This window comes from Epithele typhae, assembly GCF_022376455.1.
Source record: "Epithele typhae strain CBS 203.58 chromosome Unknown BXZ73scaffold_74, whole genome shotgun sequence".
Taxonomy (NCBI): Eukaryota; Fungi; Basidiomycota; class Agaricomycetes; order Polyporales; family Epitheliaceae; genus Epithele; species Epithele typhae.
Window position 1 is genome coordinate 12,861 of NW_025954265.1, and position 27,902 is coordinate 40,762.

The 27,902-nt window shown below is 53.7% G+C and overlaps 6 protein-coding genes across 6 annotated transcripts; 2 read left to right on the forward strand and 4 right to left on the reverse strand.

Annotated features, from left to right (window-relative positions):
* Positions 1–1,188: 1,188 nt before the first annotated feature.
* BXZ73DRAFT_81168 (uncharacterized protein) lies at positions 1,189–6,167 on the reverse strand (the record flags this gene model as incomplete). The annotated part of the gene is made up of 8 exons (XM_048023451.1): positions 1,189–2,841; positions 3,177–3,563; positions 3,620–4,221; positions 4,282–4,550; positions 4,609–4,890; positions 5,139–5,578; positions 5,634–5,997; positions 6,070–6,167. The coding sequence occupies 8 exons, from the start codon at positions 6,165–6,167 to the stop codon at positions 1,189–1,191; spliced, it is 4,095 nt and encodes a 1,364-aa protein (XP_047873164.1).
* Positions 6,168–7,753: 1,586 nt separating this feature from the next.
* BXZ73DRAFT_81169 (uncharacterized protein) lies at positions 7,754–12,870 on the reverse strand (the record flags this gene model as incomplete). The annotated part of the gene is made up of 11 exons (XM_048023452.1): positions 7,754–8,214; positions 8,266–8,497; positions 8,557–9,177; positions 9,228–9,935; positions 9,969–10,169; positions 10,222–10,359; positions 10,645–11,148; positions 11,211–11,417; positions 11,474–11,853; positions 11,909–12,712; positions 12,744–12,870. The coding sequence occupies 11 exons, from the start codon at positions 12,868–12,870 to the stop codon at positions 7,754–7,756; spliced, it is 4,383 nt and encodes a 1,460-aa protein (XP_047873165.1).
* A 1,178-nt stretch (positions 12,871–14,048) lies between these two features.
* BXZ73DRAFT_105942 (uncharacterized protein) lies at positions 14,049–15,143 on the forward strand (the record flags this gene model as incomplete). The annotated part of the gene is made up of 3 exons (XM_048016449.1): positions 14,049–14,867; positions 14,922–14,930; positions 14,979–15,143. 3 exons carry the CDS (start codon positions 14,049–14,051, stop codon positions 15,141–15,143), a joined length of 993 nt encoding a protein of 330 aa, XP_047873166.1.
* An 886-nt stretch (positions 15,144–16,029) lies between these two features.
* On the forward strand, positions 16,030–18,278 carry BXZ73DRAFT_81170 (uncharacterized protein; the record flags this gene model as incomplete). The annotated part of the gene is made up of 9 exons (XM_048023453.1): positions 16,030–16,229; positions 16,337–16,443; positions 16,497–16,787; positions 16,938–17,199; positions 17,670–17,736; positions 17,949–17,986; positions 18,037–18,050; positions 18,135–18,160; positions 18,243–18,278. The coding sequence occupies 9 exons, from the start codon at positions 16,030–16,032 to the stop codon at positions 18,276–18,278; spliced, it is 1,041 nt and encodes a 346-aa protein (XP_047873167.1).
* A 4,383-nt stretch (positions 18,279–22,661) lies between these two features.
* On the reverse strand, positions 22,662–23,070 carry BXZ73DRAFT_19110 (uncharacterized protein; the record flags this gene model as incomplete). The annotated part of the gene is made up of 2 exons (XM_048017575.1): positions 22,662–22,804; positions 22,851–23,070. Coding segments are annotated over 2 exons (363 nt in total), but the record flags the coding sequence as incomplete, so codon positions are not given.
* A 3,477-nt stretch (positions 23,071–26,547) lies between these two features.
* BXZ73DRAFT_105946 (uncharacterized protein) lies at positions 26,548–27,572 on the reverse strand (the record flags this gene model as incomplete). The annotated part of the gene is made up of 4 exons (XM_048016450.1): positions 26,548–26,750; positions 26,805–27,002; positions 27,052–27,274; positions 27,321–27,572. The coding sequence occupies 4 exons, from the start codon at positions 27,570–27,572 to the stop codon at positions 26,548–26,550; spliced, it is 876 nt and encodes a 291-aa protein (XP_047873169.1).
* Between the last annotated feature and the right edge of the window lie 330 nt (positions 27,573–27,902).

Here is a 27,902-nt window from a genome sequence, read left to right on the forward strand (position 1 = left end):
ATAATGGTGTCAATACCCTTCGGTGTGCACAAAACCAGCTGATATTGCACTTTTGTGGGCGTGCCCACGTTTCCACGGCCAGCCGAAGGTGTTTTGAGAAGGAGGAGTGAGGCAGAGGACGAACACGGCCAGCTGGCGATTTTTGGGTGATTTTTGATTTAATGTCCCTTTTTCGCGACACGCGTCGCACATTCAGCGCTCGGTGCAAACTTAGTGACCGCAGCTGTATTCTAGTGGCGACACCAATTCACTGGCTCAATGCACGAGGTGCTGGAATCGTTTTAGACCGACCATGTCATGAAAATGCCCCTCAGTTCCTCTATGCTGGCATCCACCATCACGCTCTTCCACTGCCGTCATTCACACCCATCTGCTCTCCCAATGTTGCCAGCGGTTGGCAGTATACCCTTCGACGCCAATCACTATTCTACTAAAGCTGCTTGGGAGGCCAGCTCACTTCGCGGGTAGAGCCACGATTATCCGAACAGGTGCCCCGCGGGACTGATTACACAACCCGCACTATCGTGACGGGGTAACTGCCTCCTTCACCTTCAAGGGATCCTTCAAGTCCACACGACCAACACACGTGAGAGCATTTTGAGAAAATCTCTGCACGCCCCTTTGTAGCGGACACTCCAGTTTTTGCAAAATTACTGTGAGTAATACTTATAACATTCTCAAATATCTGCCTGACGTCGTGTCTCGAGGGCGAAGGCCAACACGCGCTGTGGCAACGCCACGGGTGAGAACTAGAACTATTGAAGGCAGGGGGAGCCGGGTGGCATGCCGGTCTCCCGTAAGCTGCGACTTTCGCGTTAGTGTACATACGACTGTTGCGGTTTCGAGAACACTGTTGGCGTAGATACTGGTTTAGTGAAAGTCCCATATGTGTGTCATCAGAGAATCTCAGGAATAAATGCAACATGTACGGCGCCGGACTACGATGTAAGTTTGAATACGATTGATATTGCACACCTTGAACGGGTTGAAATTCTGCGGAGTACCGCAGGTTTCGGATGTTCATTGCACACACGAAATATACGTCGGAATCTCATGAAAACGACGCACGTGAAGAGTGAATACTGCATAGGGTGCAAAACGTGAGGTGGACCGCCAGTCTACAGACATAGATGGAAGTAAAACAAGGTCTTTGTAAATACGGCGAAAGAGAGGTCGTTGGTATATATACTACAATGAATTTGGGAACTTTCTAAGCTTGTTAGCGTCACCGACGGGTTCGACATACATTGTATAATCGCTTTTCATCAAACCCTTATCCGTGAGGACTTTACACCCCTCTGCTCCTACGACCTCGAGAGCGAAGAGATACGGGCCGACTTGGAGGTTGGAGAGGTGGCCGCGAAGACGCATATAGTACTGTTGTAGATGCACCTCCTCGAAAACATGATAGTCCTTGTTGAAACACGCGGAGCCGGAGTTGTTGAAGCGATTTCCGCCGGTGTTGCACAGGCCAATACGGTACCAGTTGACGGTGCCCAACGCTTTGGGAGCTGTGGTATGGGAATAAACGAGGCGAAGTGGAGTGGAGAGGTAGCGGTTGGACGAACCGTGTTTTCTGGTCCACTTTCCGTGAAATTTGTTGTCCGCTGCGAGGCACTGGTAGAACATGGAGTCGCGACGCATGTAAGAGAGGATGACGATGATTGCGCAGGTGAAGTAGGACTTGTTGTCGGTGAAGCCGTGGTTACCGTTGGAGTTTTCCCCGGCTACCCAGGGGATCTGTTGGAACATGGTCTTGGCCAAAGAGGTGTTGTTCATATAGGTCATCGTGAGCCTGCCGAAGTTATAGGCGGAACCCTTGGTCCAGTTGACGTTGGGGAGCATGCGACTGAGCATATAGGCGAGCAAGAAAGCGAGTTGACAGGACCAATGACCGAAATTATTGGTGAGTTCGGTGTAGGCCCAGTCGTAGACCTCCTTGATCTCGTCCTTGAGAGCGGATTGACTGCTCATATGGAACTCGATCGGAGGGGCCTGGCGATTGACGAATTTGTGGAGGTCGAACAGGGTGACTTCGTTGATAGACCAATCGGTGTTGACGTCGGCCAGTACCTCCTGGTCGTGCAAGGCTTGGACCCTGAGAGCGGTTTGCTCCCTCGGAGTGCAAACGCGGGACGTGGCCATTTCGATGGGAGTGGGAGGGGAGCCGAGTCGAGTCCATGCATGGATGGAGATGTTGGCAGGGAGAGGTCCACCGGGGGTTGCAGAGGGAGGGACGTCGGGGATGAAGTTGACGTGGTGAAACCTGAGAGTCGAGACGAGGATGAGGCGGAGGGTGACGTTCTGATCTTGGGTGGAAGAGGATTGCAGTAGCTGCCTGGCGTGATTGATGCATACGCGGAGAGCGTGGCCGAGAGGACTGTTTTTCCGAAGGGGTGCACGGAATGGCTGGGTTGTGGTAGAACCCTGCTTGATGAGATCCTCGGCGTACTTTTGGAGAGAGTAGGAATCCCGACCAGAGGGGGGCAAACCGGCCGCGACGGCACTTTCTTCGGAAGACAAGGCGCGGATGAGGTGGATCCAGTTTCCTCCGCTGTCCCCCCATCCGCAAAAGTGCTTGAGCCTGAGCCACTGTTTGAGACTGTTGCGTCGGTCGAGAGCTACCTGATGATCGGGATGGGTGTTGTCGTTGAGGGCGTCCTTGATCTCAGCCTCGACACCCGTCTTGACAAAGTCCTTGACGTCGTCGGCGAAGGACAGGTATATAAACTCACCCAATAGGTGTAGAGAGCGCTGGTCTGGAGGCATTTTTCGGATACGGTCCGGGTACCACTCCGGGTGATAAGGGGCGAGGGCGAGACGAAAGTCTGTCAGGAAGTACTAAACACGGGACAGTCAGCGACTTGGGCAAACGACGGAGCTGAACCTGCGGTGAACCTCTGCATTTACGATATCGGATGTTGGAGCAAATCGGTTGGACAGTTATGCAGACGAATACTCGGAAAAACCTTTGATTGACGGAAGGTTTTGCAAAGAATTCGTCGTGACACACGTCTGGACCTGGTCCTAAGACATGAGAACAGGGATGCAGCGCCACACCGCAGGTTTCGAGACCGTATATATGCATACAGCGTACGGGCGGCGGAAACAGACGTGCGTACATCACACGTATGGTCGCTTGGTATCGAAGAACGTCACGAGAGAATGAAACTCACAGAGAAGTGTCCAACGCTATAAGTGTATTGTTGCGACGCCTGGGAGACGGTCTTGGGCTGCTCGGTATCCATATTGACGGGCCAGTCCTCGAGCCGAAAGGTGGGCACGCCGCCCACGATCGCGAGCAGCTTTGAGAGCATAGGAAATCCGTGATCTACCACAGAATGCGACAGATAGAGGTCCCACATGGCGCCATGGGTGAGAACCTTTGCTGCGCCGGTGTATGCAAAGTTCAACAAGCGATCGAAGATTGCGATCCATTCAACCCAAACAGGGGAAGGACGCTCGCCGCGGACACCAAGGTACGGTTTGATTTTGCATCGCCAGATCGCCTCTTGCCATGCCCGGAGGGGTGCTGTGACGTGCTTGTACATGTTGACGTACTCCTATCGCCGGATATCAGGGAACCGGTCAAAAAGCTGTTAGATGAAATCCGACTTACCCTCGGTTTCATGGCGACCAAGGTGTCCTTCAAAGGCTCAAAGACGATAGGATGAAGAATGATCTCTGAGAGCGGGAAGAACATTTCCTCATAAAAGACACCGCCATCGGTGCATGTTGCTTTCAGTCTGTGCATGATGATGACGTGATTGTTCTCGAACCGGAAATAAGTCTCGGTGATGCCGGAGAGTTGGGTGTCGAGCCGGGACCAGGGCATGGACTCGGCAAGCAGGTTCTTGAGCTTCAGTGCAGAGGTGGTTTCGGCGGGAGTCACGGCCCAGGGACCGGCGGCAGCACCGGTGGTTAAACCGCGCTGAGCGACGTGGGTGCTCTTGCTCTCGCGGGCGTTATGAACGGCGGTGTTGTAGCCTTGTGAGGACTGAGAGAGGATCCCAGGCTCGCCGTTCGGGACCCTGGCCATCTTGGTGCTCAATCGCTGGACCATTTTGTGAACGCCATAGGTGACGCCATGCGATTGCCACTGACCCCAGGTCTGTGTGAGAGCCTGTGCGTAGAGGGTACAGCCGACGTAGAAATCTTGACGCTCTCCGGGATTCCAAGAAGGCTCTGCGTCCTCGTCCGGGTATATGGAGTGCTCTGGGCCTTGCGAGGGACGCGGTTAGATTTGAAGGAGAGAGAGAGTCAGAGAGACGTGGCACTCACTTTGAAAGAGCAATGCTGTGGTCTTTCTGAGATCGGCGAGGAGGGCTAGGCAGGGCATGTCGGGATCGTAGTCGACGGTGGTCCTGGCTATGGGATAACCGTCGGCGTCGTAGAGGTTCTTTAGGTTTTCGTTGGAATCGAGGGCGTTCATATCTTCGACGGTGGTCATGAGGGTTCTATTACCGGGATAGGGGGTGTCGTATATTCTCGAGTGGGCACGGAGAAGGTCGGCAGGATCAATTTGTTCGCGAGAGAGGACGAGGGCGGCGCTGTAGGGAGGTGGTTAAGTGAGTGGGAGATGTATGGACGGAGCTGCAATGGACTTACGTGACATGGGAGGTGATTGCAACGCCCAAGCTGTGTATTTCAGCCATGTTGTACTGTTCCGCCCAAGCTTGCTTGTCGGCGTCGAACGTTTCACCGTCGCAAACGACCTGGTCTTGTCCGTACTTGACGTAGACTGCGGCTGGGATGGCGTCACGTAGCTCTGGGATGTCGAGGTATGTCGGTGGGCAGCCGTCTAACCAGTCCTGGAATCCAGAGACTATAGACTGGTTGAGCATGGCGAGCTGCTCTACGTTGAGCATAACTTTTCGGTTGCGTTGTTCCCTGGGAGGGGAGTAGTACATGTTAGCGTGTTTTTGGGCAGCTTGTACATGTTATATAGTGAGATGAAAGATTTGAAAGAGGCGGTGGACCGCAGGATTGAGGAGAAGGCGATCAAGGACACCCGTTATAAAAACCTGCATCGCGCCGCTGGTTTCACATATCACGGAGGAAGGAAAGCGGACCAATTTTGGAGGTAGCGGGGAACCGCACGTTTCAGAGGGGGGGGGGGAGGCTAGGGGAAAGCTCACAATACGCTAAGGACGCTTGAGAGGGTGTTGTCGGGCCCGATGTTGGGATAACTGTTGGTGAGGTAGGTGGCGTTGCAGCCAGACTTGAACATAAAGTAGGCGACGAGGACCCATGTGACGCGGGCGAGGTCAGAACGCATGGTGGTGGGCCGAGTGGTGTACTGGGACGGACGAGGGGCGTCGGGGAGCATGGCATCCTTTGGCATCCAGGTCATGTAGACTTGAGCGCCTGCGCCGGTGTGGCCGATGAGCAACATACGACCGGCAGGATCAAAAGGGAAAGCTTGGCGAGACCCTCGAAATGCGAAGCCTTGGCCGTCGAATGCCACGGTCAAGGACCACTCTTTGAAGAGGACGCTGCGTCGGACCATCTCGGGCCTGGGCAAGATGGCTCCGAAGCCGATGTTGCATGGTATGCGAATTTCGGCGTCGAGACGTGTCTGGGTGGTGTGATGAGATGGAGTGATGAAATTGGGGTGGAGGGGCGGAACTGACCTCCTTGAGTCCAAATTGCAAGCGTTCGTCGTCGGGCAAATAGTAAAGGTCTTGACCTATGACGAGACGATGTTTTTTATGGAGCAATCGCTGGAGGGTGGCGGTGCGTTTCTCCTCGCTCTGTCGCTTAAGCCAAGCGTAGTCGAGGGGTTGGAGAGGGGTGTCATGGTATTCGCTCCCTTGCAAGGTCGCACCGGTGCGTTCCCTGGAGATAGAGGAGGTGATCAAATCCTGGGGGACGGCGTCGTCGGCTTGCAAGGTCAGAGGGACCTGGCCCAAGACGACGGTTCGAGCCCCTTGGACGTCCAACTCATCTTGGGTCTCCTCGTAGGCCTGGTCGCCGACGCCGCGAAGACCGAGACGACTTGGGAGAGGCGGAAAATGTTGGGTGGGCAGGTGAAGGGTGGGGGGGGGGGGGATAAGGGGCGCGACTTACCGATTGTTCCTTTCAGCGTACTCGTGGGTGGAGGGGTCTTGGACGAGTTCGGCAAGACGTTCGGCGTTGTGACGAACGGAGTCTGGGTCGAGAGACATAGAGATTGAAGTGGGTGGTGTGATATGGAGGAGGGGGATGTGGGGGAGAGGGGATGGGAAATGAGAGGAAGAGATGGAGATGAGTCGTGCACATTGGATTGGGCGTGGCCGGAGCGTGGCAGAGACCCCTTGAAACGAGGTGAGGAGAGGGCGTGGTTGCTGCGGGTATGGGAGATTAACATGTGGAACGGAAGAGGTGATAGAAGGATACCGAGTGCTGTCATCTTAGGAGCGCTGAACGGACTGGTTAGAGTACTGCGCGTGTGACGAGAGGGTGAAACGTGTAAAGCGGTTGTTGCAAAAGGGCAGGAGGCTGTTGAGAACTTTGTTGGAGTCGGACGAGCGAGAGACGGGTCAACGACTTGTGATGTTACAGCTGGACGTACAAAAGACAGTATACAAACAAATACACCCCCCGGGACGACACAACTCCAATCCGAATGCGGTATGCAAGGGGAGGGACGGGACAGTGGATTATGCGGGTGATGCGGGGGGGAAGGGAATGCAAGAGGGAGGAGCGTCCGATGATGGCGCGAGGGGAACGCAAGGGAAGCTTATACGGAAACGCGGAGCAGATCACGGCAATTTATATGGTACATGGGAGGGTTGTGAGAGAAAGAGCGTCCGACAACGGCGCGAGGGAAGGTGGAAAACAGATATATAGTACATGAGTGGGAGGAGGAGGTCAAGAGAATGGGAAGGTGGGGCATGGGAGCGAGGAGGACGAGAGTACGATGACGGGAAAATGAGCAGAAGTACGGAGAATTACGGCGAGTTACGAGGTCGGACGGACGGCGGCTAGCCACGATTGCTACGGCGAGTGGTGTGCATGACGGGCTTGTTTCCGGTCGGAGCGGGGGTGGATCGGGAAGGCCCATCAGCAGGGGTATCGGTGGCAGCGTCGCCGCTCTTGCGCGCCGGGTCATCTTGGGGGCGGCGGTGGCGTTGAGGAGAGGTGGGGCATCGAGAGGTGGCACGGATGAGCGGGGTGTGTGAGGAGTGGCCGGAACGTCAGGCACGCCCATGGAGGGGAGGGGAGGCATGGGCGACTTCGAGCGTATCCTCTTCTTGTGCCGACCTTCGGGGGAGATTCGCCAGCGTCTTGTTTCTCCGAGGGATTACCGGTGCGCGCTGGCCGAAGACGTTTGGCCCTGGCAGTCTTGTTGTCTGCGCCACTGTCACTGCCCGTTGGTTCTAAGAGTATAACGACGGTCAGTGACAGTACAAAACGAACGGTGGATATAGAAAGGGGGTTGCGATCAGTGAGGTCGAGAGCGTTCGCGTTTGAGGGTATCGCGACGGGTGCCTTTGGCAAAACCTGCGGTGTTCCGCAGGTTCGGGATGAAAACACGAATGAAATGCATGAACTTGATGGTCTGATTCCGACAACAATATCGAGAATTGAAACCTACGGCGAACCGCAGGTTTCGAACGATGAGGACGGTGCCATGAACGTTGAAACCTGCGGTGAGCCGGACGTTACGCAAAAGAGAGACACCGACCTTCATCGGAATCTAGAACAACTCTTGAAGTCTTCACGCGTTGGCGCGGCGTGGACGATATCCCTGGTTTGAGGTTGCGATCGTCTAGGAAGGACCACCTCGAGTCGCGGCATCAGAACCATCCTGATCGGGGCTGCTCTCCTGGGGCTGCTGCGTCACCTGACCGGCCTCGAGATCGGGGAGGCCCAGAGTGATGTCGAGGTCGACACGCGAATAGTCCGGGTCGGGAATGTTGATTTCAGCAACCTTTTGAGCGATCTGGTTCGGGGTCGGCTCGTTGAAGCGGGAAACGTTCAGAGGCGGTGAGGGCGGAACCGGCGACGACACTGGGTGGGATGGCGACTGCGAAGAGGCGTTAAGATCGACGTTGACCGCTTTGTCGACATCCATCTGGTCATGCGCGCTGGAGCTTGAGTCGTCGTAGTCCGCTTGTGGCTCAGGGTCCAACGAAACATCTTCCTCGTGCTCAATGTCGTGCATATCGTTGCTGTCGCGGTACCCTTCGTCGTCGTCAGGTTCCGAAGCGTTCTCGTCTTCCTCGGTCTCTGGATCGGGGATGATAGGAACCAGGCGAGTGCGGCGAGTCACCGACATACGTTTAGTGGCCTGACGAACAGACTTGGGATTCACAATCTTGGGGACTTTCGCCGGTTCCGAAACAGTGGCCACCCCCTCGTCACCTCCTGTCCTGCCGTGGTCGTGGCGTGTGATCTCGACGACCGGGATCAGCCTACCTTTGCGATCGTGGGTAGGACGCGGCTTCGCTGACGATGGGACGTGGGGCGTCTGAGCGGGGGCATTCGAGGTCTTCGCAGGACCCTCTGAAGACTGTGAGGTGTGACCGACGTTTGCCATAGGGTCGTCGACATCGGGAGGAGGGTATATACCCCAGATCCTATTCGCAGGGTCGACCTTTGAAGCGAGTCGGGCGGAACCAGGTGGTTCTGAGCGTCGTCGAGATCAGACCCGTCGCGGACCCCGTCGTCGTTGTCGTCGCTGTCGTCATCGTCATCGTTTTCGTCGCTGTCGTCTTCCTCGGTCTCGCTGTTCATCCTTATGTCACCGTCGTGGTCTTGCCGCTTCTTCTTCGCGTTCCCTTTGCCCTTGGCCTTGGCCTTGGCCTTCGTCGCCGCTCCCTTTCCCTTGGCCTTCGCTTTGCCTTTCGCGCCGGCGGACTTCTTGCTCTCCATGACCTCTCTGAGAAGCTCGGGAGCGGACTTCGGGACGAAAGTGATGTCCTGGGGACGAAGCGACTGCGGCGGTTCGACGTCCTCGGCGTCGTCCGGAATGCCGTTCTTCTCACGGTACTCCGAGAGGAAAGCGTGATAGCCTTCCGGATCGCGGGACTTGAACTCTTCCATGCTCTGGAAGGCGAGATCGTCGTCTCCGACAAGGAAACCAATCGGAGGCAGCTGCCACCTGTGTTGGGAGCTCTCGGAAGGCATGACCCATGCGCCCTCGTTGCCCTGCGCGCGTGAGAACAGACGGTTGACGTTCCATGTCAACGTCTGGGAACGGCGCGTTAGAACGTGGAGCAGCGGACGTGAAGGCTGCTTACCGTTTCCAAGGTATGGAGGGCCTTGGTGACGACAGAGTTGACCTGACCGAGCGTAGACTGAACGACGACTCGGTTGTTGTGGTCGATGCGTACGTTCATGGAGTTTGCGGCAGCGAGGGACTTTGAGAGCTTCTTGATAAGCTCTTGGCCTTCTTTCGCAGCACGCTTGCGTCCGACGGCGACTTTGAAGTACTCCTGCGTCGCGTCCAGAGTGTACATGGATGGATCCGTCGTAAATCCGTCTTCGAGCACTTTGATGATCGCTGGCTGCGCCTTGGGCATCACGTTGACGTGGCGGAAAACAAAGAAGTGGCCTTGAGAGAAGGGCTTGGACGAGTGGTAAAGGTCTCTCGGCGGTTGATATTTGAGAGACCACGACGCGATGAATCGCTGTAGGCTGTCGAAGAATGTTTTCCCGGGAATGCTATGGAAGGGGACGGCGGCGAAGGAAGACATGAGCTCGGTTGAGCAGACGAGGAGGAGGGCGAGGGCGGGGACGATGTGAGTTCTCTCGACCGTGGTACCCTCGTTGAGTTTGTGGACATTGGGCTCTACGAGGGCAAGCTCTGGGAACAACTTCAGAACGTCCCGGTGCCATTCGCCGATGCCCTTGCTGTTCCGCGCGGCGGTTTGAGTCTCGATGGTAACGTGGGCCTGCGTGTTGGCGGGAACGACGATGGGTCTTCCGGATTCGGTGTTGACGGCGCTCTGTAAGAGATATTGCAGATTGCAGATACGTACGATGGTCTCCTGTTTGGATAGCGTCGAGGCGTTTGGAGCGTTCACCTTGTGGGCGTGTTTGTTCGTGAGCTCGTTACAGACGTTGGACGCGCCGGTGATCGACAGCTTGCCGATCCACTTGACGAGATCGGTGTCTTGTGACTCCGCGATGATGTTGATCTTGCGCAGCGTCTTCTGATTTTCGAGCAGGAAGTTGATGAACTACGTCGTGTGTAAGATATGCGTTGTCGCAAACAATAAACGCGATACATACGATCGTCCAGATGTCGTCACGATGTTTGACGTATTTCCATGCCATCCATGTTACTCGCATGGTGTCGTAGTAGTCCACGACGTGCTGAGCAGATTTATGCGCCATGTACTCGCACATGGGATTCATGGTACGGGCGATCTGTACACAGTCAGTATGGTGTATGATGTACGACGCATATGGTATCTGAAACCTGCGGCGTGTCGCTGGTTACGGGAGGCCCACGCATCCCCACCTGTACACATGTGATTCGATGGCGGACAGGATATATGCAACCAGAGGTGTGCCGCAGGTTTCATTCAGCGATATTCAGAGGCACGCCGGAGGTTTCAGCGAGGTCGATGGAACGCGGTGTCCACGGCTCCACGAATGCAACCCATCTCCGTATAACCGATACGTCCGTCCGATCCATTGACAAGCACTCACCAGTGTGAACGCCCAGCCAGTCCGTGTGCACATTTTGAACACGTCTTCTATCACCGAGGCCGTTGGAAGCGGTAACATGAACTCCAGTCCGGTGCGCTGAAAGTCGTCAAGCATCGACATCTTCTGTTGAACATTCAGCAGCGCATCCAGCAGCCGCTGAGACTTGCTTCGCGTCTTGTAAACGGTCTCCGCCGCCTTCTTCTTCTTCTCCGCCGCCTTGTCCGTATCCTTCGTCCGCTGAGACATGTCCGGAGTCTTCTTCGGCATCGCCGCAACGGCCACACCCAGCGGAACGTCCCGGCCCAACTCCTGGCAAAGCCTCTTGATCTCCTTCGCCCAGCGATCACGACAAGTAACGTGTACGAACAGCCAGTGCTGGCGCATTCTTATCACATACCCTTCGTCCTTGTGGTTACCCAGACAGTTCTCGCGCTCGACGTATGGACGTATGTATTCGCGATAGTTTGCGTCGATCGCCTCGAGCTCGGAGTTGAGGAACACGTCCTGTTCGGGACACGTCAACAGCGACCGGTCCTTCACGATTCGCCAGATGTCCGCGGCGTCACGAAGTCTTTCAGGTGTTGCAAACCTGTCGACCGGATCTTCTCTCCGCTGTGCTCCTTCGCGATTGCTGACGCCTCCTCGATCACAAGACGCCCCATGTTCATGTAGTCGGTCGCCGCCGTCCACACCTCACTGGTCGCCTCCACCGAGCATGTCGACGCGAGGAAGTTCAGTTGCTTTGCGCCCGCTAGAAGGAGCTCAATGGCCAACTGGATCGCCGCAACGGTCAGCCCATTCGCGCTCGATAGCAGCAACACCGACTCACGTGTCCGTTCTGTTGGAGCCCCGTAGTCGACGTAGGCTTCGTGATCAACCCTCGCAAGATCGCCGGGTCGAGAACGTCTTCGGTGTGCCAGTACGTCCACCCCGCGAGTTCGAGGAGGAGCGACATGACCAGTGGATCGTTCATCACTGGCGTGATGTGGTTGTTTTTGGTAAACGTCCGCGGCATGAAGCTGTCGTTGCTGAGCACCTGGCCCCACTTGAACGACCCGATTGTAATGCCTTCCAAGTTGACGTCGCGTTCGAAGAGCTTCTCGCGCAGGTGGCGGGCGCACACCCACACCCGTTCCCATGGCCCCTCTCCGAACGTCGCCTCCTGCTTTTTCGTCGACAGCAACGTAATTGCGTCTGGCGTGAGCTTTTCTAACGCCCGAGTCAGCGTTCGTTTTCAGACCACCACAAATCATAACACACGCACCTATGTCGTACACCTTCGCCGTCCAAAAGTCCGTCGCCACCACCCGCTCCGTCAAATCCTGCAACTGCGCCTGGAGAGCGCGTTCGGTCTCTTCGAGATCGATCTTGCTCGGCAGCAACGTTTGCGTCAGCGTCGGCCCCGAAGTCGAGTCCCGACCCTCTCCTTTGAACTCCTTCAGTGCCTCTTCTTCCGCCTTCTCGCGTGCCGCTCTCGCCTGCGCCTTCACCAACGTCAGCTTCGTCATCTCCGCGATGTCCAGCTTCTGTCGGATATGTAGCGCTCTGGCACGATGGCGACCTCCGAGCAGCTCGATTTCCGGTTTGCTTTCCAGGTCGATTTGAAGCACTGGAACGATCTCGTCCGAGTTGATCTTCTTCTTCAGCGTCTTCTCGTTCAAGATGTCTTGTCGCTTCATCGCCAACACGATCATGTTCTCGTCCTTGTCGTCCAGGATCCCCCGCGAGGCGATGCTGTCCGCGATTTCTTGAGCGTGCTCCTCACGCATTCGTCGGTTGATGGCTTTCCCCGTCCTATATTCGATGGCCCCTTTGCCTTGAAGCTGTACGCGGGCGTATCCGATGAACGACGCCGTCGACATCTTCAACGCTTCCGCGTCCCGGGCCCCCATTTTGTGCATCGACTTCTTTGCCGTATCCACCCGCTTCGATAGATTCGCAACTGATTCGACACTTCCACCCGCCCGATTCTGCGACAATTGCTCTTCCACAAGCTCTCGAGCCTTGTCTTGCGTCATCGCCGTATCCTGCCCTCCCTTGACGTCTCCCCGGCTGTTGCGGCCGAACCCTGCGCACGAGTGTGAATGAAATGTGCTTACTACCTCCCGTCGTAACCGTCTGCCCACTCACCTCCCCCTTCTTTGTAGCCTTCTGATGATGTAGATCAGTCTCGATCTCGCCCATTCTCTCAGTCTCAATGTGATGGCTAACCTTGCGTGGGGGCATGGTTTCGTGCGTTGATGCTGTGGTTTTCGATTGAATAGATTTGGATATGGCAGCGACGGAAGGACAGGAGACAGAGTCCGAGCACTTCATGCGCCGCGCAACGTTTTCTCCCTGCTGTCACGAGGCAGAGCATCACGTGGAGAAGTGTCCTTCTGCCACCACGTGCATCGCTTCTTGGCACGTGAGTCTCTGATCATGCGAAACCTGCGCATCTCCGCAGGTTTTACCGCCTGTCGAGGTGCTTCTCTTCCTTTGTAATTATATCCTCTCGTTTCTCCGGATTTGTGCATGCACTGAAACCTGCGGCATACCTCTTGTTTCGTATCACTATGGCAGTCTATATTCCGTTCAAAGTATATCTGATTGACATCCGTTCGACACCGTTCGTACCGCACCGGCTGATCTCGACACTGTCGTCTCTTTCGAATGCACATCCTCACACCACCACATGGTTGTACATTCCGTACACCCTTGAATCACCACCCAACATGCATTACCGTTTTCATACAACTGCCGCTTTGCTCTCAAATATCAACCCAGTTTGCAATCATAATATCCGTGCGGACACTCGCGCTCATTTTAACCAGACGCTCACATCGTGGACCCACATCTCACGCCCCTCTCCATGTGGCGATCTCCCTTTGCCGGTGGCAGTGTTACGTCCTCTTACTTCCCACAATCGGCTCCGCCTATCTCCCCTACCCGGTCCGTACATCCCGCATGCCCTTCGCCCCCACCGGCCCATTTCCCGAATCCACAAATGCTTCTTCGCTTCTCACATTCATTCCGTTCAATATATCTTCCTTCCCCTCGCGCCCCTCCCCCCCTGCTCATCCCTCCCTACACTCACTCAGACATGCTCCCTCCTCTTCTCATTGCCCGTATCATCTTCCACGATTCTGTGCGAACCCTTCTCTTTCTCTCAATCCGCTCACTCATTCAGCCCCCCTTCTCAAAGTGCGACCAATGCGAAGCTGCCGAAGTACTCTGCACCTGGTCCACTTCAACCCCGCACCTCGTCCCAGTCGCCTGTGATCCCTGTCTAGCCAAGCTTGTTCGCAACGGCTGTACCTACCACTTTCTCTCCACCACAGGCGCTCTTCTTTGTACGTCTCTCCTTACTCCATTCCATTCCAAACCCGTCAATCAACCTCTTCACAGTCGGTACCTCCGACCCCATGTATGCCTCCGCCTTCCTTGGCTATAACGGCTTTCACATCAGAACCGCTCTATCCACTCTCGACCACCGCTGCACTGAAGCCATGATCAATTGGTTCGCATCTCACGCCGATCCTACTCGTTTTGAAATCCTCGCATCCGCCTCCCAAGATTACGCCGTCGCCTTCCCCGACGGTCTCCGTCCCTTTTTCAATTACTCCCATCCACTCATGCCATCACGTCTTCTGCTCTCCCAACGAGTCATGCAATGGATCAAGTCCTCCGGCCTCAACCCTCCCGTAGAACCTTGTCTCATCGTCCATGAGCCTCTTATATTCCCTCTCCTTCCGCGTCAACACCAACCACCTGCCTGGCGACCGAATCCCCATTCCTGGCGCCACACCTCCACATCTAACATCCCACTCTCATTCCCGGCCTTCGATGAATCCCAGATTTGTTGGGATATCAGCGCTACGGAGAACGTGCAGTTTCATCACATGGAATCAAATGTCCAACAGATTCCTAAGGATGCCTACGCCGACCAAGCGCAGCTTCTCGCCTTGAACCTTCTCCGCCTTGAGTTCCTTGTACTCAACGGCTCCTACAGCATGGATCGTCCCATCGCCTGGGTTTACCGTCGCATGCTCACCATCATCGACAATGAGGAACGCATCACCGGACAACCCTTTCTAGCATATGTCCACGATCTCGATCCCACAGCTCTTCGTACCTTGCATCCCGTTCAGCATGCTGATGTATACGAAAACACCAGCAAAGGTATCGGAGAGCTTTCTCATGAGATCCTCCACCACGCCTTCCGAGCCGTCACAGGGCGCTATGTGCGTCCTTTGTTTTCGTCTGCATCCAACTTTCGCTCACCATGTCCCTCACAGAACGTCAAAGTCTGTTCCCTGTTCCTCTGCCGTTTCTCTATCTTACATGTTTCACAGGGCCCTATCTCCCAGCAACGAAGTCTGGCTGTATACTCCACCCGCTTTGCAGACATTTTGAACCGGGAATCTGCCACCCCTTGTGTCGCCTATGTTTATCATGCAACACGGCTCGACTTCACCTGTAATCGGGGGAATGCCAATATCGAACCCCACGCCATGTGATACGTACTCTACACTGTCTGCGGAAACCTGCGGTAAACCGCATGTTTCAGGTACAATACTCTCTTAGAGACGTCACAGGAATCGGTGTCTATCAATGTGCCTTCGAACGTATAACCTGCAGCTTTCCGCGTGTTTCACGCTTATGACTCAAACACCTCGCGATATTGTACCGCTACATGCATTACTGTTTCCTTCATATCACGCGGCCACAAATGTATTCGTGTTATAAGCCTTGCCATATACTCATTGATGATATCCTCAATGCAAAACATCAGACGAGATTAGCAGTGAAACCGGTAGCATGGGCGATGTGGGAAGTGTGGGTGATATGGATGAGGTGGGTGCAATATGTGGGCAACATGGGTCGAACACAGGGCAAGACGCAAGCAAGGGGACCAGCAGACGGTACAGACTACTCACGGATATCGCTGATACGGGTAGGATGACACGGCCGGTGTCGACGAGATGAACAAGTGCAACACGAGGTCAGCCAACGCGAAGGTGTGGAGCCACATGGAGGATGACGTGCAGCGCAGACGGTACAGGGTTGTACAACGGCAGGAGGGCAGATGAGGGTGTGGTTGGCGAGGTGAGGGAAATGTGACAACGCATATAGGAATCCAGAAAATGTAAACACGACACGACCGATGCAGGGGAAACGGGACTGCCGCACAATTGTTCGATATGTGCGTAAACCTGCGGTTGACCGCTGGTTTCATGTCACGACGCAAATCAGTGCTGTATTCCCATCAGAAAACACCGCACCGACACCGATTTAGGTGCACCATTGAGGGGCGTCTAACCTCGCACACTACTCACATCTTGCATATCCTAGGGGCAACTCGAACTTTCAGAGTCATTGAAAGAGGCGCCTTCCACGTGCTTAATGGACCACGCCTCGAACACGCCCATCTGTCGCTCTGTACTGGCATCCACAATCGCGCTCCTTTCACTGCTGCCGTCCACTCCCACCTACTCTCCTGATCGCTTCTCCGTATCAGTATGCCCTTCGACACCAGTCACTACGCCCACCCCATCCTCGTCAATCCCGTTGCTCCCCACGGACGAATCCTGTTCTCCCGTGCAGTGCGTACTATCAAACCTTTATCAGCGACAAACGTGATGTCGAGCGATACCACCCCTCCACAGTGCGATGGCTGTTTCTGGCGCACACTCGATTGCACCTACGACAGATATCCGAAAGAAGATGGGAGGCTGCCTCTGAAGTGCGACAACTGCATGGACAGCAATTATCCGTTGTGCACGCTCGGGTTGTTGAGCACTATGGGAACCTTAGGTCGTGAGTAGATTCTTCAACTTCGAGACGAGGTGGAATTCTGATGTCTTTGGCAGCCATGCACGAAGCAGACCCAAACAAGGCGTGGGGATTCCTTGGGAGCGAGTGCGTTGAGCTCAGCCCGACTTTGAGTCAGCACGAGCGCAAGGTCGTAGAAGCGATCGTCGACCTTTGGGCAATGGCACCGGACACATCTTGCTATCATATCACGTCTTGGGCCGCGCAAGATTATGCAGAGGCTTTCAACAAGCCACTCGTGCGGTTCGAAAGTTTCAACTGGAGACTTGAAGAGACTCGCGAGCTGTTGCAAGAGCACTTACGCGACTTTGTCCGTCTGGTGAACCATCGTCCCCCTTTTCGGGCAACATATATGCCACGCGATCGACACTACTGCCTACTCCCAGGGTTAAATCGCCCGCGAACCCGGCACAGTCGGGACAAGATCAGCTGGCCACGTGCATTTTATAGATCCCTTCCTCCCCGTGTCTTCCTTCCAGACACTGAAGACTACCCCGGCCCAAGCCTCATCCTAAAGCCGTTTGTTGATCGAGAAGTAGCCATGACTTTCGATCCTTTGGACAACTGCCTTGGCGACCCTCACAACTACTACTACGACGATGACGACATACCAGACGACGATCTTCCACCTGGACGCGAGTTTTGTCACGGGCGCCGACTCCAACGACTAGAGCGAGTGGAGAACACCGCCTGGGAGGAAGAGGAGGAGGAGCTCGAGCGCATGGCTACATTGCGGCCGTGGTACGTTCCACAGCGTGAACATGCTTCCTTACGTGTAGAAAGGGCAGAATTGAGTGCTGATCAGCGACGCGATATTGAACGGATTCGGACGGAATTCGGGGAGTGCCACACGCGCACTCTCGATGCCACTCCGAGCCGTGCCGCAGACTGGTTGCGTATGGCAGAACTGGTGCAGAGCGAGTGGGATGTTACCCAGATGGCGTTTCTCATATACGATTCACTGGAGTGTCCTGCAAACGGACGGCTCGCAGAACTTAGGACTGAATTGTACGGTCTTGAGCCTCCTTACACATCGTCTGACCTTATTTGGTACTATCATCGGCAGGTAGACACCCAGACCACACCAGTTTCTCAGCCTCTGGCTCTTTTAGAATAGCCATATAGCACGTTCCTGTTCTTGACAACACCCTGTCTTGTCCAGAATTACTATATGTCGTCCTCCTAGCTGTATATTCTGCTCCATGCCGCAGGTTTCATGGTTTCGTACCTATTGTTTTGTATTTCTACTCACGGGATACTACACTATCAAAACCTGCGGTACGCCGTAGGTTTCGTGTCTCACACAATTGCTCTAAACATCAATGAAGTAATTCAGGGAAGATTTTGCCAAAATCGACCTTGTTCTGAACTGCAAAGGTCGTCCTCGAAACTACATAGATGTGATGCAATATCTTGTTGGTGCCAATGCTGACATCATTTTCAACAGCTTCTCATAGGCAAGAATGGCAACATAATGCAAGGCTGTCCAGACATTCTTGTATTACACCTCAGATAAACAGATGAGCGGGTGTGTCGTAAATCATGTGATGATCGCTGGCTTCAACTGGTTTGTGATAGGTTAGAAATGCACGGTGTGGTCATCCCTCGAATGACTGTAACAGGCGAGAACCTTATATTCATTTGCTGGCTTTCTCGCTGACAATATTACCCCATAGATAATTGCGTAGTTCCCACCGAACACGTAAGAGTCATAACTCAATCACATTGACTCAATGGTGTTGAAGTGGTCCTTGTTGCTGTTAAATTGCGACACATTGTTCTAGATTAGACAGAGGCATGTGAGAGCGGCTGTCTACTGAATCCGAGAGGTGGTTGGTGAAAAACTAAGCGGACAGTACTGTGCGACGTTTTAGGGCGACGTACCACATAGTGCAGTGAAATCCAAGTTTCAGGTATACTGGAGACCCAGAGGTACTCGCAGAAAGTCTTTTGATTGCAGCGCACAAAAAACCAGGGAGGAATACGTATTTTTGGGAACGATAGACTGTATCTTTGGAAAGTGGAAATTCTGAGAAGACATGGGGTACATATCTTCTCATGCAGATATGATATTGACAGAATGCTTGCTGTATAATGCAGCTCTGCTCTGGTATCACACATATCTGAAATTTCAAGTGTGCTGGTGATGAGATGCGTAGAGGGTGCGGTATGTCATTATTTTGTGACATACGATATACTGATATGGGATTGGATTGGAGTGACGTCAAACAGCCCAGAATGGAATCAGGTGAGCGGCAGCTCAACAATGCAGAAGAGATCTTGAAAAACGGGCAAGAACTCAGGGAGGCATGCACTGGGACCCTGAGATGTGCACTATATTAAATGCTCTGCACTCGCTTTCTACTGAAAGCACACTTCTGGGTCTAAGTGCATACCTCCCTGAGTTCTTGCCCGTTTTTCAAGATCTCTTCTGCATTGTTGAGCTGCCGCTCACCTGATTCCATTCTGGGCTGTTTGACGTCACTCCAATCCAATCCCATATCAGTATATCGTATGTCACAAAATAATGACATACCGCACCCTCTACGCATCTCATCACCAGCACACTTGAAATTTCAGATATGTGTGATACCAGAGCAGAGCTGCATTATACAGCAAGCATTCTGTCAATATCATATCTGCATGAGAAGATATGTACCCCATGTCTTCTCAGAATTTCCACTTTCCAAAGATACAGTCTATCGTTCCCAAAAATACGTATTCCTCCCTGGTTTTTTGTGCGCTGCAATCAAAAGACTTTCTGCGAGTACCTCTGGGTCTCCAGTATACCTGAAACTTGGATTTCACTGCACTATGTGGTACGTCGCCCTAAAACGTCGCACAGTACTGTCCGCTTAGTTTTTCACCAACCACCTCTCGGATTCAGTACACAGCATATCATTGTGTCCACTAACACCAGGCGAATAGACAGCCTACAAAACCAACGTTTTGTGAGTGTGCACTTGTTTGGGTCGCGTATCTCGTTGTCCGTTGGTATTTTGATCAATTTGATTTTCAGTGTTCCTGATATCATACCACCTGTTACGCTGTTCCTCTTTCATCAGAAATTTAATAGCCATGGACATCCTGTGCCTGTGAGATTGATGTTATCTGTTTATGGGTTCGTGTCATTCCTTGCTTCCACCTTGGGGTGAGTCCTCTGCTATTGTATCTACAGTAAACAGTTAAAACATAGAGTGTACGCTGGATGTAGTCTTCACCAAGTTTATGAATCAATATTAAAGTGATACTTGGAGATATATGAGATGGGTAAATAAGTTGAATGGATTGTTTCAGAGATGGTGTGTGACAAGTGGGAGCTATGATTGTGTGCCTTGACAATGTTGCTATGTGGTCGCTCATACTCGGTCCATATGCTAGACGGGATCCATGCGCATCCGCTGGGATATTCACTTTCCATCAACTCTGTTGTTATTTGTTTAAACCCCTGTGTTGTTCCACTGATTTCAAAATGACAGGGATGGTATATGAATCTCAGAAACCTTGAGCAAGGGTGTATTTAAAGCAGCAAAACCTGCGGCTTGCCTCTGGATTCAAGAACGATAGCTGCGACATGGACAACCCCAACCATCGTCACTATACCACAACATGATCTGGGGTAATGTGCTTGCGTTGCTGGCAGAGGTGTTCATTGCCAATGGAAGTAGTAAAATATTCTGTGAATGTGGGTTGAGCACAATATGTAATGTTGCTGGGTGGCAAAACTTCACTTCATTCACTGTACTTTACACAAAGAGCAGGTGAAACCAGTGAATGCACAGAGATTTGACAATAAACTGTGGGGACAGTGGCTGACACTTAAAGCAGACTACAGGTTTCATTGAGCATAAGTTCGCTTCTACAGCCAGTGATATGCGATGTAAAGAATCACGTAGTATTCTGAAATACTAGTGTGAGTGCAATGCACTCACTTCTGTATATATAAAGAACAACCATGAGCTTGGATGTATTTATGTAGTAATATTCTTGCATATTGAAGATGATTGTGAACATTGAGAGGGCACAAATCCTGCGGGAAACCGCAGGTTTTGTCTGTGACTATCCTGCAGCTCATCTATTGTGAAAATGTGCGGTTGACCGCAGGTTGTGAGTACACCATGATATCTTATCAGCTTTGTACGGCACAAAGCCACCATGTCTGGCCCTTACCCCCTTAGGTCAAGGAAAAACCTGCCATAACCCCCATTAGGGCAAGGAAAAATCCTGCCCTTACCCCCTTAGGGCAAGACGTGTGGCGTCTAAGCTTGCCCTAAGGTATTTGGCGTGGGGCCCTAACTCAAAGGGGTTCTTGAAAAACCCCCTTCTATGCTGACTACGAGACACAAGAATAGCAGCGAATCATGAGCCGTGCATTACGGTCAGTAGAGCCATAAGAGTTACTCAGATTCGCCCGTATAAGTACATCACTGACTTACTCGAAATAACAGGCCTGATGAGACTGCATAAAGTCGAAAGGTCTCTGGAGGGGAAACCCCCAGATCTTGCCTCCTTTCGAGCACTCTCTTCACCCGTAGCCGCACTCCTCACTCCGCCTCCTTCGTCGGCTCCGTTCGGGCGCGTCTACTCCTACCTAACCTAACCGCCTACATGGTGTCCCTCGGAAGATCGTGTCAGACCGTGGTCCCCAGTTCGCCGCTTGTGTCATGCACGAACTCTACGGCAAGCTCGGCATTGAACATGCACTCACCACCGCGTACCACCCTCAGTCTAACGGACAGACCGAGCGAACGAACCAGGAAGTAGAGCAGCACTTGCGCCTGTTCGTGCGCAAACGGCAAGACGACTGGGTACGCTATCTGCCAACTGCCGAGTTCGCACTGAACAGCCGAATCCACTCTGCGCACAACCACACGCCCTTCGAGGTCATGTACGGGTACAAGCCAGACTTCACGGTACCAGTGGGAACAGAGACTCGCTTCCCTCATCTCGAGGATCGTCTAGAGGGCATGCGCCAAGCACAGAAGGACATTGAATCAGTGCTGCGCGCAGGCAAGGCGAAGATGAAGGTTCACTTCGCAGAGGAACACCCTCGTGATCGGAAGGCATTCGAAGTCGGAGACAAGGTCTGGCTTAGCGCAAAAGACATCAGTGTGCACCAGGCAACGCGCAAGCTTGGTGTCCGGCAGCTGGGACCCTACAAGGTGGTCGAACGCGTGGGTGACCTAGCCTATCGTCTCAAACTCCCACCCACGCTCAAGATCCACCCGGTCGTACATGTGGATCGGCTGTCCAAGTATGGAGGGAACGAGGTGAACGGGCGACGAGCACCACCGCCAGAGCCAGTGGAAGTGGACGGAGAGGAGGAGTACGAGGTGGAGAGGATTCTGGACAGTCGGTTCTTCAACCGCCGGCTTCAGTTCCAGGTGCGGTGGAAGGGATACGGAGAAGGGGACGACTCGTGGGAACCAGCGGCGAATGTCGCCAATGCCCCAGAGAAGGTCGCAGAGTTCTACGAGCGCAATCCCAACGCGCCTCGCAAGATATCTGCGACTCTATTCGCCGCGCTGCCGTGGAGGAGGGTTGAGCACCCTGAGCACGCAGAAACGGAGAAGGAAGACTGGCAGGAGGGGAGGATCATGTCCATCCGCGACGGATGGGTTTTAGGAGGGGGGTAATGTCGTGGAACGGACTCTGGACTCGCCCTACGTATTATTTTTCGTCTTTTCCTTGCCTTTTCTCTGCCTGCTACTATATTGGAAGGTTGTTCCCGCGCTTAAGCGCCCGTATCGCGGACTCTCTTAGCACTTGCACTTCGTGTCCTAGCCCTCATCTCGACCTCTTGGTCTTTGTGGGCTAGGTGAGTATCTCGATTGCCTGTATGTATGTAGAGCTATGTTAACTTGGTCTTTGTGGGCTAGACATCCCTCGTGTGACTCTAGTTTGCGTCTGCTTTGCGCCTAGTGCCGGCAACGCCTCTGCACCACTACATCGAGGTCATCCAACCTCCATCTACACCCATCCACCCCTCCCTCTCCTCCGATTGGCGTTCGCGGCCTGCTCCCGCGTCACATGGGGCAGGCGGCTGCGAGGTCGTAACTGAGTGCCTGAGTGACGATGGGTGAGAAACATCGCTGCAAGAGTCAATGCGGACTGACCGTCGCAGAGACCACCAGAATGGCCATGGACTGCTTCATGTGGCGAAGAACTTCGAATACAGGTGCACGGCTGGCATCGGTACTGGTACCTTCATAGGGAAGCACAGTCACGTCCTGTGGCTTGAGAAGTCTGTCCAACTCGCTTCTCCATTGGGCAGTCAGGCCGGTAGGGACAACAACAACGTGCACCCTCTCCTGAAATGGGCTGAGCTTGTATTTTCGCGGGTCAGCTATAAGCTTGTGAGTGTCAATGAACCGCAAAGACCATCTACGAACACTCACCACCGAACTGACCAGGCCACTTGCCGTGCTTTACATAGTAGTTGGAAGAGTAATCAATATGGCACATTACTAATACGGCCTGGATGGTCTTGCCCAACCCGACCTCATTGCAGAGCATGGCGGGGTGTCCCTGGAAAGGTTTGTCCAGGATCAAGAGGACACCACCGTACTGATGCCACATGAGTGTAAGTCGCTCAATGCGCCCCGGACTGAGCTTGGCCTCTTCCCACTTTGCTCCTGCAGCCTGGGTGAGCTCACGTTTAGTGTCAATGAACTGCGCAAAGTGAGGCATTGCCGGGCGATCAAGCACGAGCAACTCGGGGCCGTGGGTAGTGTAGTCACCATCGTTTTCGCCGTGATTTTGATTGTGTGGAGGGGGAGGAACGGTCAGATTTGCAGGCCAACCCATCGCCCAGCGCATCTGCTCGAGAGCCGCCTCAGTACAGGTTATGCATAAATCCCTGAGAGAGCGCCCCGGGTTTATGCATACCGTACCTTATGCATACACAGATATATGCATAAACATTGAAGTATGCATACAGCTGTAAGAGCGTCAATATCCGTAAACAAAAGGACAGCCGCATGAATCGAACCCGCAGCCTCTTGACATTGTACACATACGACGCAACAGACCACTACACCAATGTTCCATGTTGTTTGTGCGTTGCTTACAGTATATATACTCTCTTCAATACTGACATAAACACAAGGCTTTTGTTGAACTCGTCGTTCATCACAGTCCAGTCATACTTCTCAACACTACTTGCATACTCGCCCTCTCCTCGAGATGCCTACCTATGTCTAAGATTGTGTTTATACATACATCCGGTTTATGCATACGCCCCGTTTATGCATACAATTCGTTTATGCATACGGCTGGTTTATGCATACGGCCGGTTTATGCATACAGCCGGTTTATGCATGCGGCGTGATTATGCATGCGGCGTGATTATGCATGCGGCGTGATTATGCATGCGGTGTGATTATGCATACGGCGCATTTATGCATACGCCCCGTTTATGCATACACCCCGTTTATGCACATAAACGCTTCATATGGGTAAACGCAGCGTATATCGGTGGGGCAAGACGACAGTGATGTATCGTCAACTCCAGGTCCGAGTCCATGGGGGTGAAGGCGAGATAGTGGGCTGGTGTAAGCGTAGAAATGAGGAATCCGGGGTGAAGCAAGATTTGCGGGGAAAGCGAACGCGAAGAGAGTTGGATCGCGGGAACGCGAGGTGCACGAGGAGGTCAGAATAGACGAGACCGAGGAGGATGATGAGCGCGAGTGCGAGATTGAGGGCGAAGGCGACACCGAGGGCGAAGGGGAACGTGCGATGCGTCTAGACTGATGTGTCGCGTAGGGCTGCCGTATCGATCCTAGGGTTAACGCGGGCGGATCGCGATGGGCGTGTGTGAGGTGGGACAGACAATGTGCGCGGAAAACGTGCGCAAGAATGACATGGACGGGAGCCGGGCGGAGGCGCGTGGCCACTAGCGTGGTCGCTGGGTGGTCGAGGGACAACGAGTGAACGTGAGTCGTAGAGAATGGAGCAACGCGACACTGCGAGGACGCAGGAGCTGAGAGAGAGCTCTGGCGTCGATTCCTGGTGGATGCGTCGACGGTCATGGGTGTGAGGATGAGGCCGGACTGGGTGAGTACGTACCTCACGCTCGCCGCGCAGGCCGGGATGGCCGAGTGAGGTGGAAGGGCGCGCACCGGCCAGGGACCACGCGGAGGTATTGCTCGGGCACAGCCACCCCCACAGTGCCTGGATGACGTGCGGGTCGATCACATCCCGCTTTTCTCGGAGACGCGTCTCCCGGCCCGCCTGCGCGTACTTCCAAGAACACGAATAGTATGAAGCATTCAACGAAACAAATCATTACTAGGCCCTCTACGGCCCTCTACAAAGGGCCCAAGAAAAGCGGGATGTGATCGACCCGCACGTCATCCAGGCACTGTGGGGGTGGCTGTGCCCGAGCAATACCTCCGCGTGGTCCCTGGCCGGTGCGCGCCCTTCCACCTCACTCGGCCATCCCGGCCTGCGCGGCGAGCGTGAGGTACGTACTCACCCAGTCCGGCCTCATCCTCACACCCATGACCGTCGACGCATCCACCAGGCACCGACGCCAGGGCTCTCCCTCGACCCCTGCATCCTTGCAACGTTGCTCCATTGTCTACGACTCACATCCACTCGTCGTCCCTTGACACGCTAGTGCGCCTCTGCCTGACTCCTATGCATCGTGTCCTCGGGCGTGTCCTCCGGGCACGTCATGCATCGCGTCTCGCGCGCCCATCGCGCCTTGCACACCCATTGCGATCCGCCCGCGTTCACCCCAGGATCGATACACCAGCCTCCGCGTGGAGACGAAACGCATCTGGACGTGCCGCGCGTTCCCGTTAGCCCTCAATCTTGTCTTTTACACGCTCGTTATCCTCCTCGGTCTCGTCTAATCCGTCCTCCTCACGCACTGCGCGTTCCCGCTGTTGGACGGCAAGCCGCGACTGCGGTAGACGTCCCGGCCCGGACGAGTTGCGTCCGGTGCGCACCTTGTGTTTTCCCCTGTTCGTATCATTTCGAGATCTCTTTGCGTACCTGTACCTTAGCTTCCGTACGCACCCGCATCACTTATACCGGTTCTCACACGACCCGCACACCTCAGTCTTTTCCCCCCGAGACTGAGGTGAGCTCCCCATCCATAATACATATACTTCGTATTCTGGACTGCATACTTACTCGTTACCTAGCTCGTTCGCCCCGCGCTCTCGCTAGGTACTTACCTTTGATATCATGAGTCTTTTCCCCCCGAGACTGAGCTCGTTTGCCCCGCGCTCTCGCTAGCTCACCAGCGCTTGTACCCGTTGACACCCGCGATCCAACTCTCTTCGTGCTCGCTCTCCATGTGACGTGTCGTATCTTGCTTCGCCTCTCTTCTTACTCGATGTCCCCAGTCCCTTGCTTACGCCGGCTCGTTATCTCGGCTTAACTCGGCCCTGAAGTTGAAGGTGCATGAGTATTGTCTTGCCCCACCTGTATACGACACATTTATGCATATGAACCGTTTATGCATAGACGTTGGTATGCATAAACGCCGCGTATGCATGAACTATGCATAAACACGTCGTATGCATAAACACGTCGTATGCATAAACACGTCGTATGCATAACCGGGCTGTATGCATAACCTGGCTGTATGCGTAAACCGGCCATATGCATGAACGTGTTGTATGCATAAATGTGTTGTATGCATAAACGAATTGTATGCATAAACAGGGTGTATGCATAAACTTACTTGTGTCGTCGGCACAGTCACTTACGCCTCTACAGGAAGCAAATGATACGTTGTGTGCTGCACAGGTGAGCTGATATCCGTTGGACATGTGTGGGAGATCATAGTTGGCATCTTGCATTACCCACAGTTGTGAGAGGATGGTCAGCTGGGGAGGACGGGAGTACATTAAGTCGACGTATTGAGAAAATATAACGGTACATATAAAGAAACATATAAGCCGTTTTAATGGACTCATGGCGCAGTGGTAGAATTGCCTCCCACCTCCCCCTTTTGGGTTGGGTCGGGTGTTCAATTCCCCATTGCGTTGTTTTGTTTACGGACATTGGCGCCTCTACAGTTGTATGCATACACCAATGTTTATGCATATATTCGCGTATGCATATCATGTACTGCTATGTATGCTGCTCGATTGTGCATTCTTCATATTGCTCGCACCCCGACTGCCAGTCCACGAGCTCTTCCTCGGAGAGCATAGCACCGATGTGTTCGACGTGGATCTCATCGCTGACCAAGCTGTCCATGTGGTCCCTTATGGCCTGGGCCTCGGAGGGACTCGGGAGAGACCGGACGGCTTCAGCTAACCATAAAGCGACGGCTGGGTGGTTTAGGCTCAGCAGATGGGGAGCTAGAGTTGCAAGCTACAACGCACTGGGTGTCTCGAAGCATGCTGCACGAATGTCGTGTTCCAATGCCTCTTGTGCGTCGTTAAGTGTTTTATCTATTGCGAGACGCAAACTCCCATATTTGCCATCGCTGATGAAGATAGCAAGGTGTTTCTGCATGGAGCGCATGCCGTTGATGTACTTGTGCAGCAAGGGCCCAGACACTTCTTCCCCACTTGAGATGTCTACGCAGGCTTGAGTGGCTAAGAAGTGTCAGATAACGGACGGGCTTACTCTGCTGTGCTTTGCTGGTATGTACTTTCAGCTCGTTGATGGCCTTGATGCAGTGGCGAATTTCGTAGTTCCATTGATCGAACTGGATTGAGACGAGACCACTGGCAAACCGTTCAAGTGGGGAGAGCGGGATCATGCGATTTTTTATCATGCCCTCTTCTCCGAAAAGCACTCGGACGAGCGGAGTCCGTACAGGTCCCATCAGGCTGACCGAATAAGGGATCTGCAAACAAGTCAGCCCTTGTCACCCTAATGTTACCATGACGCACCCTATCAATGTGGATAGCTGTTTTTAATAAGATGTCAAAGCCATCCAACAGCTCCTCGGTAAGGTCACGGAGGCCCCAGACATTGTTCCATCGGGAGTGGATCCATTTCTTCAGGGCAGTTGGGTTCATAGCGGTATCGTTTTTATCGATACGTGCTGGAACACTGCCACGAATAAGAGCTGTTAAGAAAAGCCTTCTGATCGCCTTGTGTTGCTCCTCGTCGTCCACGTCCAAAACCGCTTGTCGGACCATGGTGCAGCTGGTGTGCCAACATGACACTGCCACACAGGAAAATCAGCCCACATGTCCTTGCCCTCTTTATGCAGCTCCACTGCGCAACGGAGCAGGAGCTCTGCATGGTGGTGACTCGGCATGTCTGGTTGCGGGAATTGAAGCGATGTCGCAAGGATGGGGGGGAGTGGGGGAAAAAGAGGCGAATGACCAAAGATAGTGCGCTGCTTTATGTGCAGTTCACAAGGCGTTAACGATGACAGCCGGTACAGGACAGCATCCGCCTGCTCTCCACAACACTCCGTATGGCCCGCCACGAACTGGCCCTGCCCAGGGACGCTCAGCCACCAT